Source organism: Ranitomeya variabilis, chromosome 2 (genome assembly GCF_051348905.1).
Source record: "Ranitomeya variabilis isolate aRanVar5 chromosome 2, aRanVar5.hap1, whole genome shotgun sequence".
NCBI classification, from domain to species: domain Eukaryota; kingdom Metazoa; phylum Chordata; class Amphibia; order Anura; family Dendrobatidae; genus Ranitomeya; species Ranitomeya variabilis.
In genome coordinates, this window is record NC_135233.1 from 220,451,527 (window position 1) to 220,465,366 (window position 13,840).

The window sequence follows — 13,840 nt, forward strand, 5'->3', positions numbered from 1 at the left end:
GTTTGACAAGTGTGACCAACCTGTCAGTCAGTTTTCCAAGCGATGCTACAGATCGCAGGGAAAACTTTAGCATTCTGCAAGCTAATTACGCTTGCAGAATGCTAAAAAAACGCGAAAAAAACGGAAAAAAAACGCAAAAAAAAAAATGCGGATTTCTTGCAGAAAATTTCCGGTTTTCTTCAGGAATTTTCTGCAAGAAATCCGCAACGTGTGCACATACCCTCAACCTTAGGCTCTGTGATCAAGCTCTCTGTTATCTATAGATATGAAGTCAGTGTTGAATGAATTAGTCATCAAGTTTTAGGGACAAAAAATGGCAGTTTGGATTAAACGTGTTAAACTTGTGAGTTGTTGGCTGTAAAAATGCAAGATGACACAAATTTAAAACGCTCACATATGAAATTTATTAACAAGATAAATAAAAGACAAAATTAAAGACTGAGAAATTCCCATTTTGAAATTTCCTCAGTCTTCAGTCATTTAAACTCTTTACTCTTCACTTTCCTTCTGTAAGTAAAATAAGAGAAAAACATATTAAAATCAAATAGCTTTTAAAAATACATATATGTCGCATCAATCAAAATATGTTCATATATTACCTTTCCACCAATGTCACGGCTCTTGGCCCTTAGCTTGTTCACTTGGGACTCAGCAATGTCAGCTCTTTCCTCGGCCTCTTCAAGCTCGTGCTGGACCTTCCTGAAGCGGCTTAGATGGGCATTGGCTTGTTCCTCCTGCACACATAATAATCAGTGATCGAATTAATCCCTTTTTTGTTTGTGTGCAAACAACAAAAATTGTCAAATCTACTAGATTTTACTTACAGATTCCTCAGATTGTCTCTTGTAAGCCTTGACCTTCAACTGCAGTTTGTCAACCAGATCCTGGAGTCTCAGGACGTTCTTACGGTCTTCTTCAGTCTGCAAAAAGGATGTTAATTATTACAATGGTAAATATGATTTAGTTTAAAACTAACAGTCATAGATATATCACATGGTGTAGTGGGCTTTTAATATTATTGTGTTTTGTTTTCTTTTTTACCTGGTAGGTCAGTTCCTTCACTCTCCTCTCATATTTACGAACACCTTTGATGGCTTCAACTCCGCGTTTTTGTTCATTATCCACCTCATTTTCCAGCTCACGGACCTACAAATTACAATTATACAAACCATATACATTTTGCAATTCAATTAGAATTTTTCTCAATGCTTTTTAAAAAATGTGCTTACTCTGGATTCCAGTTTCTGGAGCTGCTTCTTGCCACCCTTAAGTGCCAGTTGTTCAGCTTCATCCAGACGGTGCTGCAGATCCTTCACTGTCTGTTCCAGGTTCTTCTTCATTCTTTCCAAGTGAGCACTAGTGTCCTGTTCCTTCTTCAGCTCCTCCGCCATAAGAGCAGCCTTAAGAACAATAGAGTAGTAATGAGTTTTGTGTCAAGTAAAGAGAAATATGCATATGTAGCATTAAAGAGTAGGCTTACATCAGTGATGGCTTTCTTAGCTTTCTCTTCAGCATTTCTTGCTTCCTGAACAGTCTCTTCTACTTCACTCTGGAGCTGACCAATGTCTGCTTCAAGCTTCTTCTTGCTGTTGATCAGGCTAGTGTTCTAATTTAGAAAATATAATTTTAATATTGCACATGATTTATTTTTAGGTATGTTTTTGTAGCTCAGAAGAAGACCTTACCTGAGAGTGCAGGAGCTGTAGACGTTCACTAGCATCCAGAAGTTCCTGTTCTGCAGTCTTGCGAGATCTCTCAGTCTGTTCCAGAGCAGCTCTATACTCTTCAATTTCTGCCTGTTGCAAATTGTTTCTACGTTCAATGACTGCAACCTGTTCCTTCAGATCTTCCTGTCCTCTGACGGCGTCATCCAGGTGCAATTGAGAATCCTGTTGGAAAAGTGCAAAAATATGCATGAAGTATGCAACTGCTGTGTTACGCTTTCATTTGTAATTAGTATATAGCAAATTAGTAAAATATAGAGAAGATATATGGTAGAGGGGTTATAAATAATGACAAATGTTTATTAAATATACCTTCAGTTGTCCTTGCACATTTCTGAGTTGTTTCTGTGCCTCTGCAGCCTGGCGGTTGGCATGGCTGAGTTGGATTTCAAGTTCATTCAAGTCTCCTTCCATCTTCTTCTTCAGTCTGAGAGCATCATTTCTGCTTCTAATTTCAGAGTCCAGTGTACTCTGCATGGTGTCAATAGCCCTCTGGCTGTTTCTCTTCAGCTGCTCAATTTCTTCATCCTTCTCTGCAATCTTTCTGTCTACCTCTGATTTAATTTGGTTAAGCTCAAGCTGAACACGAAGGATCTTGGCTTCTTCATGTTCCAATGATCCCTGTAGAAGTAAATTAAGAAATATTTTGATATAAATACATTTTAATTGTAAACAAAATACAAGTTCCTTTCTAAAGTTAAACAGTTCTTCTAACAGCTTTTCAAAGCAAAAATATTATGCCAGAAAATCACTAATTTAAAAGCAAAAGGATCTCAAAAAAAGAGTTTTCGTTAAGTTTTGTGATGTGCATTTCCACAGACCTTTCTAACTACTTACACCAGCATGTATTTCTGATCTAATATGAGTCATAGCTTTTGCATGCAAAGCTATGTAATCTAGCAAGAGATACTGTCATATGCCAGAATATTAGAATAAGTGACGTATTGTCAGGATCTTTATGAAAAAAAGTAGTCAGTACTAGGCATGTACACTTAGATTATACGATTACTATACAGGATTAACTAATTTAAACAGTTAGAATAATTTAATTTAAAAATGTGCAACAGTTATAGCAACATACTTCAGCTTCCTCCAGAGCTGCCTGCAGATCGCTCTTTTCTTGCTCAGTCTGTTTCTTGGCCTTTTCTAATTCATTAATGTTTTTTCCAGTGTCAGAAATCTGTTCAGTAAGATCTGAAATCTCCTCTAAAATAAGGAAGTAAAAAAATTTTGAAAATTGCAAAATATAATATTTTGAAATAATATAAGATATGAATATGTGAAGCTTTGAAAAACTATAGCCAAATCTTTTTAAAACATGCTGGCATCACTAATTTGCCCTACTTTATAGTTAACTACGAAGAATAAAGAGTAAAGGATTAATCTCTATTAAATAAACATACGTTGTAAGTTCTTGTTTTCGCGTTTCAAGGTCTCAACTTGTTCCAGGGACTCTTCATAAGCATTCTTCATCTTGAAGATTTCAGTGCTTAAGGCACGGGCTTCTTTTTGAGCAGCCTCTAGCTCAGCCTGTCCCTCCTCATGCTTCTGTTTCCATTCAACCAGGACCTTTATAAATGAATAAATATTATATTAACATATAGTAAACCAGCTGAATATGCATAATCAGAATTAAAATACCCCAGTGCTAAGTTGGGAAATCTACCTTGTCAAAGTTCCTCTGCTTCTTGTCAAGAGCAGCTGCTGCACCGTTTGCTCTCTCCACATCAACCATAAGGTCTTCTACTTCAGACTGCAGTCTCTGCTTAGTCTTTTCCAATGAAGCACACTTGGAGTTCACAGCCTCTACCTGCTCCTCAGCATCCTGCAAGCGCTGAGCCAGCTTCTTCCTGTAAGCACATTGAACAGATATATCGCAAATTGTTTTCTTGTCTGAAAGTAATAGTTATTGTAATAACTAATTGGAGTTTAAACTTACTTGGCGTCTTCCAGTTCCTCTGTGCGCTGAATGGCATCAGTTTCATATTTGGTCCTCCACTGGGCAACTTCACCGTTAGATTTAGACAATGAGCGCTGGAGTTCAGCCTTGGCTTCTTGTTCCTCTTCATATTGCTCACGAAGTAAGTCGTTATCGTGACGGGAAGATTGAAGAGCATGAGCAAGGGCGTTCTTAGCCTGGAATATACACATACATTTCGCTTGTTAAAACATTAAAATAATCAATTCAACATTTTACTAGCAAATGTTATGTAAACAAACAGCTCTAACTGTATACCTTTGATTCTTCCTCTAATTGTCTCTTGAGTTCCTCCACCTGTTGGGTGAATCCCTGCTTTCCTCTGGAGAGCTGAGATATCAGAGATTCCTTCTCCTCTACTTGACGAGACAGCTCACCTATAATGAGGAAAACAGTTCCACTTTAAAAAAAAATTTATTTTACATAGCGAATAATTAGATAATTGTTTGGGTAAAATAGTGACGATTTTTAGAGTTTATACTTGGCATCATTATTTCTTAGTTTACAAAAATGTTATATTCAGAGACTGCTGTTTCTGAAAAATAGACTATGTTGATGCTAATGTATCAGTTTACCATTTTCTGTCTGAGAACGCGCTCTTTGAGCTGAAAGGTCATTGATCACACGTTGATGCTCATCATCCTTAGACTTCACTTCACTGAGTTGGTCCTCAACTACACGATTGATCTTTTCAAGGTTGGCCTACAAAATAAATCTTAGTAAGATTTTCATTAACAGCTTAAGTAGACTCATAGAAAACATTTTGTCATGAAAATACCTTAGCTTTAGAGATGCTCTCCAGGTTACTGGCAAGATCATCAACTTCCATCTTCAGTTCACTCTTTTCTTTCTCCAGTTTCTGCTTCACACGTTGCAGGTTATCAACCTGTTCACCAAGCTCAGCAACACTGTCAGCATGCTTTTTACGCAGGGCGGAAGCTGTAGCTTCATGCTGAAGGGTGGCTTCTTCCAGATCACGTCTCAGTTTCTGAAACTCAGCTTCACGCTTCTTGTTCAACTCAATCTGGGCGGATGTTGCACCTCCAGCTTCTTCAAGTCTTTCACTGATCTCTTCAAGTTCTCTAGAAAGATCAGCTCTCTGCTTCTCAACCTTGGCACGAGCTGCGCGTTCAGCTTCAATTTCTTCTTCAAGTTCTTCAATACGGGCCTAGAAATCAACATTTGGTCATTACATGTAATAACATCTTTGCTATACGATATAATCTTGTTTTACAGGATTTTACCTGCAGTTCTTTGATTTTCTTCTGCAGTTGTAATCCCAGGGACTGTTCATCCTCTATCTTGCTTTGCAATTGGCTAATTTCAAACTCTTTCCTAGGAAGTACAAATAATATGCAGTTTAACTACCAGCTTTGTATACAGATTTTTGTATAAAAAAGATTAATAAAAACACACTTCTTTAGTTTCTCCTCGGTTTGTTGTTTATCATTTTCTAGATCCATAACTGTTTCCTGAGAGAGTTTGAGGTCGCCCTCAAGCTTCCTCTTAGCTCTCTCAAGGTCAAGACGGAGTTTCTTCTCTTGTTCAAGGGAACCTTCCAGCTACATAAACAGAAAGTATGATATTCATTATAAAATGGGATTCATCCAAACTGTGAAATGAAACAAATGAAATGTATTACAAATACTTACATCGTCAACTTGTTGTTCAAGCTTTGTCTTGGCTTTTGTCAAAGAACTGACTTTGTCTTCCTCAGCCTGGAGGTCATCAAGTGTTTGCTGGTGAGCTTCTTGGAGAGCCTTCTTTTCCTTGGAGACTTTGGAGATATTTTCATCAAGAGTTGCCAGTTCTTCAGTAAGGTTTTTAACCTGTAATTGAAGAACACTCATGAGCTTAAAAACATAGTGATGAGTTAATTGGAAGACAAGAATGTTCTTATTGTTGACTGTACCTTGTTTTCTGTGGCATGCTTTTCTTTTTCAACTTTAGCCAGGGTAAGTTCCAAGTCATCAATGTCTTTCTTCAGCTCAGAGCATTCATCTTCTAACTTCCTCTTTTTAGCGGTCAGCTCAGCATTACTTTCTTCTTCATCTTCAAGTCTTTCATTCAGTTCCTTCAACTTTGACTCCAACTGGATCTTATTCTTGATGAGGCCTTCACATCTTTCCTCAGAATCAGCCAGAGTCTCAGATTCCTAGAGAAAATAAAATTCATTTTAGCTTGGTATGTTAAGTTACCTAATATAAGGATGTTTTGAAATATGCAAATGTGTTTACTGATTGGACTTGAAGAAGAAGGTCGTTCTTTTCTTGGACAATGACAACCAATTTTTCTTCTAGCTCCTTCCTCTTTGCTTCTGATTTGGCCAAAGCATCTTTTGTCTTTTCAAACTCGTCCTTCATGTTTGCCATCTCTTTTTCTGTCTCAGCACTCTGTAGAAGAGGCTTGATCTTGAAGTAGAGCTTCATCCATGGCCAGTGTTTGACATTCATGAAGGATCTAACATTGTACTGGATGACAAATATAGCCTCCCTGTTTAAAGAAATGGAGTTAGTGTTAGATTTTCCCAAACAAAATACATTGAATATATCATTGACTTATATTCTAATATCATTAAATAAAAATACCTTCTCTCCATCATCTTCTTAAACTCAACTCTCATCAAGAAACCTCTGCAAAGAGCCTGAGTATTAGTAATCAGTTTTGCCAACTTTTCATCTCTCATCTCTTCCAGGGTACCCAGCAGACCAGCTTTGAAGAACACCTCAGGGATTAATACAAAAATAAAGTATAAGTTCAAGGATTAAAACAGTCCATGTTAGCGAAGATATCTGATGACAACTAACAATATACCTTAGTGTGCCCAAATTTGTATTGAGTGTGATCAACATCAATTGAGCCCAAGAGTTTCTCACTGGCCTTTTTGCTGTCAATAAACTGCCCTTCTGGAATTGCACTAGCGTTCAGCACCTTGTAACTAGCAATTAAGAGTAATTGAAAAATACTGGTCAATCTTAACAGTTTCAGCAATTTTAATTGGCAATATATTAAATGTTTTGTTATTTAAAAGTGTAATATGTTATCTCAATTTTTTATATAACAGAGCTATAATGTAAGGTAAACTAAATGGTAGAAGTAATTAGAACAGATTTGTACAAAGCTATTTTGACTTAAGAAAATAAAATTACCGTTGTTTAAAGTCAGCATAGAGGATTCTGCTTGGGAATCCCTTTCTGCAAATTCTGATACCTTCCAATACACCATTACATCTCAACTGATGGATGATCAAGTGGTTATCCATGATACCTGATAGTATAAAAGTAATTTGATTGTGCCAATGATAAATAATGATGTTCAGTTTTAATGTTCTCTATTTAAACAATTAAGTAGAAATATATAAATCAATACCTGGTGTCTTGGTCTCATTAGGGATCAGACAACGCACAAAGTGAGGATGGGTGCTTCTCAAGTTGGTCATCAGTTTGCCCAAGTTTTCCTGAAGAAAATACAAAATAATATATATTTCAATGAACTGAGAAGGCTGATGAACATCCTATATTAAAGGAAATTAAGAATGCATGAAAATATATATATATATATATATATATATATATATATATATATATATATATATATATATATATATATTGTACATTTAATATTGTATGTACAATAATTTATACTGACTCTGAAAAGAGCAGACACAGTCTGGAAGGAGGATCCCTTCTTCTTTTTTCCACCTTTGCCACCAGCATCCGCTACGTAAAAGTACAGCAAAATATTAAGAATCATTTTTATCATTCAAGCTAACTAAATGTTCTCAATATGATAAATACAATAATGGACATGAATGAGTCACTTACCTTCAGCACCAGCGTGGGAAGCATATAAGAAGGACACCAGTTTGACAGAAGACTTCTGGTAGAGCTGGATAACAGACTCGTTCAATGGATCCTTATTCTTATCGAGCCAACCACAGATGTTGTAATCCACAGTACCAGCATAATGCACCAGAGAGAAGTGAGCTTCAGCCTTTCCTTTGCCTGGCTTGGGCTTCTCAAAGTTCTTGCACTTGCCAAGATGCTGTTCATACAGCTTGTTCTTGAAAGATGTGTCAGTGGCTTTGGGAAACATGCACTCCTCTTCAAGGATTGAGAAAATACCCAAGGGCTGAAAACACACAGCAAATGTTATTGTGTTTCTGAGTAACATGTAGATGCTTACTATAGACTTATAAAATCTATTTATGTGAGTTTACCTTCTCAATGAGCTCAATACAGGCAGCCAAGTCCATACCGAAGTCAATGAACTCCCAGTCGATACCTTCCTTCTTGTATTCCTCCTGTTCCAGGACGAACATGTGGTGGTTGAAGAACTGCTGCAACTTCTCATTGGTGAAGTTGATGCAAAGCTGTTCCAAGCTGTTCATCTGTAATTTATTAAAAGGACATGAGAAAATACATCATAGCTGGCTCGGAAACTCATGATGGTAGAACAGGATGAAGACTTACATCAAAGATTTCAAATCCAGCAATATCCAGCACACCAATGAAGAATTGTCTTGGCTGTTTTGTGTCCAGCTGTTGGTTGATGCGAGTGACCATCCACAAGAACAGTTTCTCAAAGATGGACTTACTGAGGGCACCGACAGAATTGTACACCTAAAGTGGAAATCACAACAGTGTTTATTAGTGTTTATTAAAATAGTCCAATTCTTTCTTACTATTTTCTTTATAATGTACCTGTTGCACGGTCTGTCCCTTGGTGACAAATTCATTACCGACTTTTACTCTTGGGTAGCACAAAGCCTTAAGCAAGTCAGCAGAGTTCAAGCCCATCAAATAACCAACTTTGTCAGCAACTGCATTAGAATATATAGCACCGTATAATTGTAAGTGGATGTTAATGGAGCAATTATATATAGTAAATATTAAATACAAGTACTAACCTTCAGTGCCGTCTGGCTCAGCCTGTTCCTCTCTTTGCTTCTGCTTGAATTTCATGTTACCATTGTGCATGACTGCACCAGTCATTTTGTAGATACCTATCTTCTCCTCTGGTGTGAATCCCAGGATATCAATAGCAGTCTGTCAGAAAATCATACAGTATGAAAGCGTCAGCCACTGACATATATCACATTTAACCTCAAGAACATATAAATTGAAGTACCACATACTTACATCTGTGGCTACCAATTCTTCTGTATCATCGATACTCTTCACGGTGATTTCACCCTGGCTGATCCAAGGATAATCATATGGGTTGGTGGTGACCAGAAGCATTTCTAAGTACAAGAAAGTAAACCAGTTTGTGACCAAGGAAGAATGTTTATTATATGTATTTAAATTGCCTGAAAAAATGTTCCAGGAGGAGCTGAAGCTTTGCTCTATCCACATTGCTCAATAAAGGCACAACCTTGTCTATTATTTTGAATTCTCTAGTGCTGCCTTTTCATATTACCGTATATTTATATTTACATTGCTAGTGATCTGTGCATTGAATACATCTAGGATCTACTGATTGCACAGTAATATCTTTAATGTTCTTCACTTTTCTTCCAGACACTAAACTTACCAACGATCTCTGGCTTATGGTTTGTCAAGATCTGGTAGAAGATGTGGTAACTTCTTTCTGCGGAAAGCTGGAATGTTACTCTGGACTTTTCCAGCAGATCTGTAATTTTATATAGAAAGTAACATATAAGTATATGTCATAAGTGACAAAAAAAGAAGAGAAACATCAAGAATGTAATTCTTACATGTTTCAATATCAGCAGAAGACAGTTTTCCTGTGGTTCCGAAATGGATTCTGATAAATTTACCCTAAACGAGAGATAGCTCAGAGTTTACAGATTATCAAGAATTTGGGAAAGCATATGTTTTGTGTGTGTGTGGAGCTGCATTTAAAATACTTACAAAACGAGAGGAGTTATCATTTCTCACAGTCTTGGCATTACCGAAGGCTTCTAGCAGAGGGTTAGCCTGGATAATTTGATCCTCCAGAGTTCCCTAAAAGGCATAATACAATGACTTAGTGTCTTTATGTACAGGCATATTCACATACCAGATTAAGATATATTTGTATTAATCTAAGATAAATCATTAGGTAGACCTTAAAGTAGAAACTATAGTAGTGTTATACTTGGTAATGTGTAATTTTGTGAGTGTTACATTCATGGTTTGTTAGGAATCTTTTCATAGTGACAGCTAAGGTTTCTTTAGTTTTGCATTTACCTTATTTTGGTTGGTGGGTTCCTTCTTCTTTCCACCGTCTCCGATAGCTGCAACTGTTGCAAAGTACTGGATGACACGCTTGGTGTTTACAGTCTTTCCAGCACCAGATTCTCCACTGGGGATAGAGGAGATCAAATACATCATGGATATGTAGAAATCAAACACATTGCTTGTATGAGAAATATATAGTTGTGATTTCTTACGTGATCAAGACAGACTGATTTTCACGATCTGCCAAAATAAAGGAAACAGGTTATATATTTTATGAAATGTCAGGTGGAACTATTGTTTATCATGTGAGTTATCTGTACCTGTTAACATGAACTGATAGGCGTTATCAGAGATGGAGAAGATGTGTGGTGGGGCTTCCACACGCTTCTTCCCTCTGTAGCCAGCTACCACCTTAGGGTCGTAGACTGGCAGCCACTTGTAGGGGTTGACAGTGACGCAGAAAAGCCCAGAGTAGGTCTGTAATAGATATAAGCACTTTAGGCAAAAACATTTTATATCATATGAAAGAAGTATATTAAATATGACTGAATATCTGTTATTGTTATTTAAAAGATGTCCCCTTGCTTAAAATTTATAGACAACGGCCCCAGAACACAGTTATTAGGACCCCGCTTAGGGATATTAAGTTAGATATATTAACTAAAAAAATGTGGTCATCTTAGGTAAAGATAGACCATTTAAAGCCAACAAATAATTATTGCTTAAGGTTTATACCAATTGGCTTTTTAGTAGGAGACCAGAGTCTACACGCTCTCCTGGGATTTATAATATATAGATGAAAAATGTTCACTATCTTGATATTTTTATATGGTATATTATGTTTTAGAAAATATATTTTAACTTCTAGAGTAATTGTTTTTTGATTGTTTCCTAGATTTCGCAAATCAGAACCTTTCAGACTTACGTAGATCATCCAGGCTGCATAACGCTCTTTGAGGTTATAAAGCACAGAAGCCTCATTCAGATGAGTCATCATGGCCATGTCTTCAATTTTGTCATACTTTGGAGGATTCTGAGGGTAAACTTGAGCTTCTTTTACAGTTACAGTCTAGGAAGAAAACAATATGTTTAGTGATGTTATAGAATGTGCAGAATATGGCATTTGATTTATTAGGGATATATTATAATAATTACCCTCCCGTCGTCAGTCTTCACTGTGATTTTTCCATCTTCACGAGCAGTGACCATACCTTTCACATAGAGTTCTTTTTGATCGTCTACAAAGCAGGTGTTCTTGGCATCAAAAGGTTTGCTTTGAGCCTCCAGTCTCTCCTTATCGGACTTACGGAGAAACTGGGCGGCATCGCCAAAACAGGCCATTTCACCGTCACCCATGGTTGCTGGTTTCTGCAAGAGATATTTTTTATATACGATTCAAGCTAAACTGCATAAACACACAAAATGTAAAGATAAACCTTTAGACCTACCGGGAAGTAAACCTAATTTTTTTTTGTTGTCAACCATTTTAAGTCCCCCCGTTTATATAGCTTGTTATCATCAGATGTCTCTATTCACATCCATATTTTGGCCTGTCTGGTTAGGTGTGTATGCATGAAAAAATACTGAGAATTATATTGTACAGTACCCATGGACTTCAATAAGGAAAGACCAATGTCAAAATTGGTTATCGTCTGGATAATATTTTTGACAATACAGCACTTTAAAAAAAAAAAAAGAACAGGAAAGTACAAAATTCTATATAAGTTATAGTGTATATGATTTAATCATTGAAATTAATGTGTCAATGGCAGATATAATAATTAGAAATAAGGTCAGCAGACCTCAAAATCACATTTCTTCAGAATGGGTGCAGACAACAACATATCCTGATCCAGAGACACATTGAAAATCCAATAAGAAGTTCCAAAGAAAAAACTGTAGCACTCTTGCTTTATCTAAGGTGTTTTATTTTCCAGGCATGTACTGTAACACTTCAACCACAAATGTCTTTTTTCAAGTATTGATCTATATGATGCCTGGGGAATAATACACCTTGAATGAAGCGGGAAAGCTTGCGTGTTTTCTTTCATTGGATTTTCAATGACAGATATTTTTTTTGAGAGTGTGAATATAAGTCTACACTTTATATTGATATTTCTAAAGAAAAAATATTTAATTTTTTTTTTTAATGAGCACAAACATGACTGAACCTAACCTAATCAAGACATGGCTGAAATGGGGATCATGAACGACTACTTTTCAGGATTTGCAAGGCAACAAATTTAGATTTAATTTTATCTATTTGCCTGCATTAAAGTGAAAAGTGGACTTTTAATAATAATTCACCAGAACTTCTAGACATATAATGGCCTCATGAAAGACTGGGTCTCTCTTCCTGTAAGTACAAAGCAGCAGCTGACAGCACTTCAAAAATACGGATGCACGTTCAGAACCCAATTGGAAAATACATAACAAAAATGAAAGAGAACAGCATCCAGTCCAGGTGAAGAAAAGCTTGAAAAAGACCTTCATGGTTGAAACGTTGCATTATGGCAAAATAAAGATTGACTTTTATTTTTTTCACCCGGACTGGATGCTGTTCTCTTTCATTTTTGGGTCTCTGTTCCTGTCTGCATTGACAAAGCAATTTTCCTCGAACATAGATTGGTCTAATGATATATAAATGCCCAATCCACCTTACAGTAGGAAAATATAAAGACTCACCTTTTGTTGTTGAAGAGGGCGGAAACAAAGTGGTGATTCCCCCTCTGCAGGAAGGAAACAAAAATTTGGAAATAAATTACGGGAATGCAATTTTTCATAAAACAAAAAAGAATTCAACAACCAAATAAATATCTTTTATAATTATGTTATGGACATTTAAACAGTTGGGTTTGGAGTAGAGATGATTTGCTACATGGATCTGTATCTATAGGACATTCCCAGAATTTACATTTTGGGTTAATTTTGTTACCCAAATTTATTTATTAATTTTTTTTTTCTTTGCAATGTCTCATAGAGAAAAATCATAGGAAGTAATCAAATGTTTTCACCTCCTCTGATAGTATATTAATTAACTGGATTAATTTACTCTAGAACTTCCTATCATACAGAAAAAGACATCATGCACAGTACTCACCACCAACACAAATGTGACCAAGAGGGGACTGTCAAGCTCGCCTTTATAGAGCAACCCATCTGCCTACTCAGCTCTCTTCAAGAAAGGAAATGTCTTCAGATTTCCTTAAGTGTGCAACAAGCCCAAATTGTCAGTGCATCGCAAGTAAAAATAACCCGCATAATGTATTAGGACGTCTGGATACTCTACACCTGCTTTTCCAAATTAGAGACCGATCTGAAATCTCACAACACAGTAACAATTCATATCAATACTATGATTTTGAGACACAAACTAGAACTAATTTCATGCACAATATTGTTTAGAAAAAAGTCTGATTCCAAATGATTTGTATCACAAAAAAACATGTTCTACTCTATTTAGAAGAATGTCTTTAATTTCCCTAATGCTCTTTCCTTTTCCTATATCACAACCAAAGTAATTTCTCAATATGAAGCTAACTTAACTTTTAACTATAAAATTAATTATTTGACTTTTTTTATGCAAGTAGCATAAATAAGGTATTATGTTTCTCTCATTATCCTTCCAGGTTTTGTTAAAAAAAATAAAAAACAACTAAGTTTTATAAACTTCTTCCCTACATTTATCAAGCAGTTTAATACCAGTTTTTGGTGTAATCTCAACTTTATATTTTGCACTTTATAAAAAGAAAATATCACAAATTGCGCACCATTTTTGATTCTTAATCCATGCTTGCCTTAAAAAGGAGGGGTCTTAGGACCAGGAGTGAGCATTCCCAACAACTTTTAGACAAGATTTATTAAGCTTTACCCCTAAAAATGGCGCAAATTTTGACATAGATCCATATACTTTTAAGAGTTGTAGATCTCCGTTTTTAATGACTTCTAGACAG

At 36.1% G+C, this 13,840-nt stretch overlaps 1 protein-coding gene across 1 annotated transcript; it reads right to left on the minus strand.

The window, feature by feature from the left end:
* Nucleotides 1-380: 380 nt before the first annotated feature.
* On the minus strand, nucleotides 381-12,717 carry LOC143804982 (myosin heavy chain, skeletal muscle, adult-like). Its single transcript, XM_077283665.1, has 40 exons — nucleotides 12,573-12,717; nucleotides 11,043-11,255; nucleotides 10,813-10,956; nucleotides 10,208-10,364; nucleotides 10,100-10,127; nucleotides 9,897-10,011; nucleotides 9,579-9,671; nucleotides 9,422-9,485; nucleotides 9,238-9,336; nucleotides 8,844-8,947; nucleotides 8,612-8,750; nucleotides 8,406-8,524; nucleotides 8,175-8,324; nucleotides 7,922-8,092; nucleotides 7,527-7,833; nucleotides 7,351-7,421; nucleotides 7,072-7,159; nucleotides 6,852-6,969; nucleotides 6,517-6,640; nucleotides 6,291-6,427; nucleotides 5,940-6,195; nucleotides 5,615-5,857; nucleotides 5,355-5,531; nucleotides 5,119-5,264; nucleotides 4,947-5,037; nucleotides 4,481-4,870; nucleotides 4,278-4,404; nucleotides 3,961-4,079; nucleotides 3,664-3,860; nucleotides 3,391-3,574; nucleotides 3,128-3,293; nucleotides 2,806-2,930; nucleotides 2,037-2,345; nucleotides 1,686-1,889; nucleotides 1,481-1,606; nucleotides 1,230-1,400; nucleotides 1,042-1,146; nucleotides 825-920; nucleotides 600-734; nucleotides 381-507 (listed from the first exon to the last, which is right to left on the minus strand). The coding sequence occupies exons 2-40, from the start codon at nucleotides 11,241-11,243 to the stop codon at nucleotides 490-492; spliced, it is 5,814 nt and encodes a 1,937-aa protein (XP_077139780.1). The 5' UTR covers nucleotides 11,244-11,255; nucleotides 12,573-12,717; the 3' UTR covers nucleotides 381-489.
* Nucleotides 12,718-13,840: the final 1,123 nt, after the last annotated feature.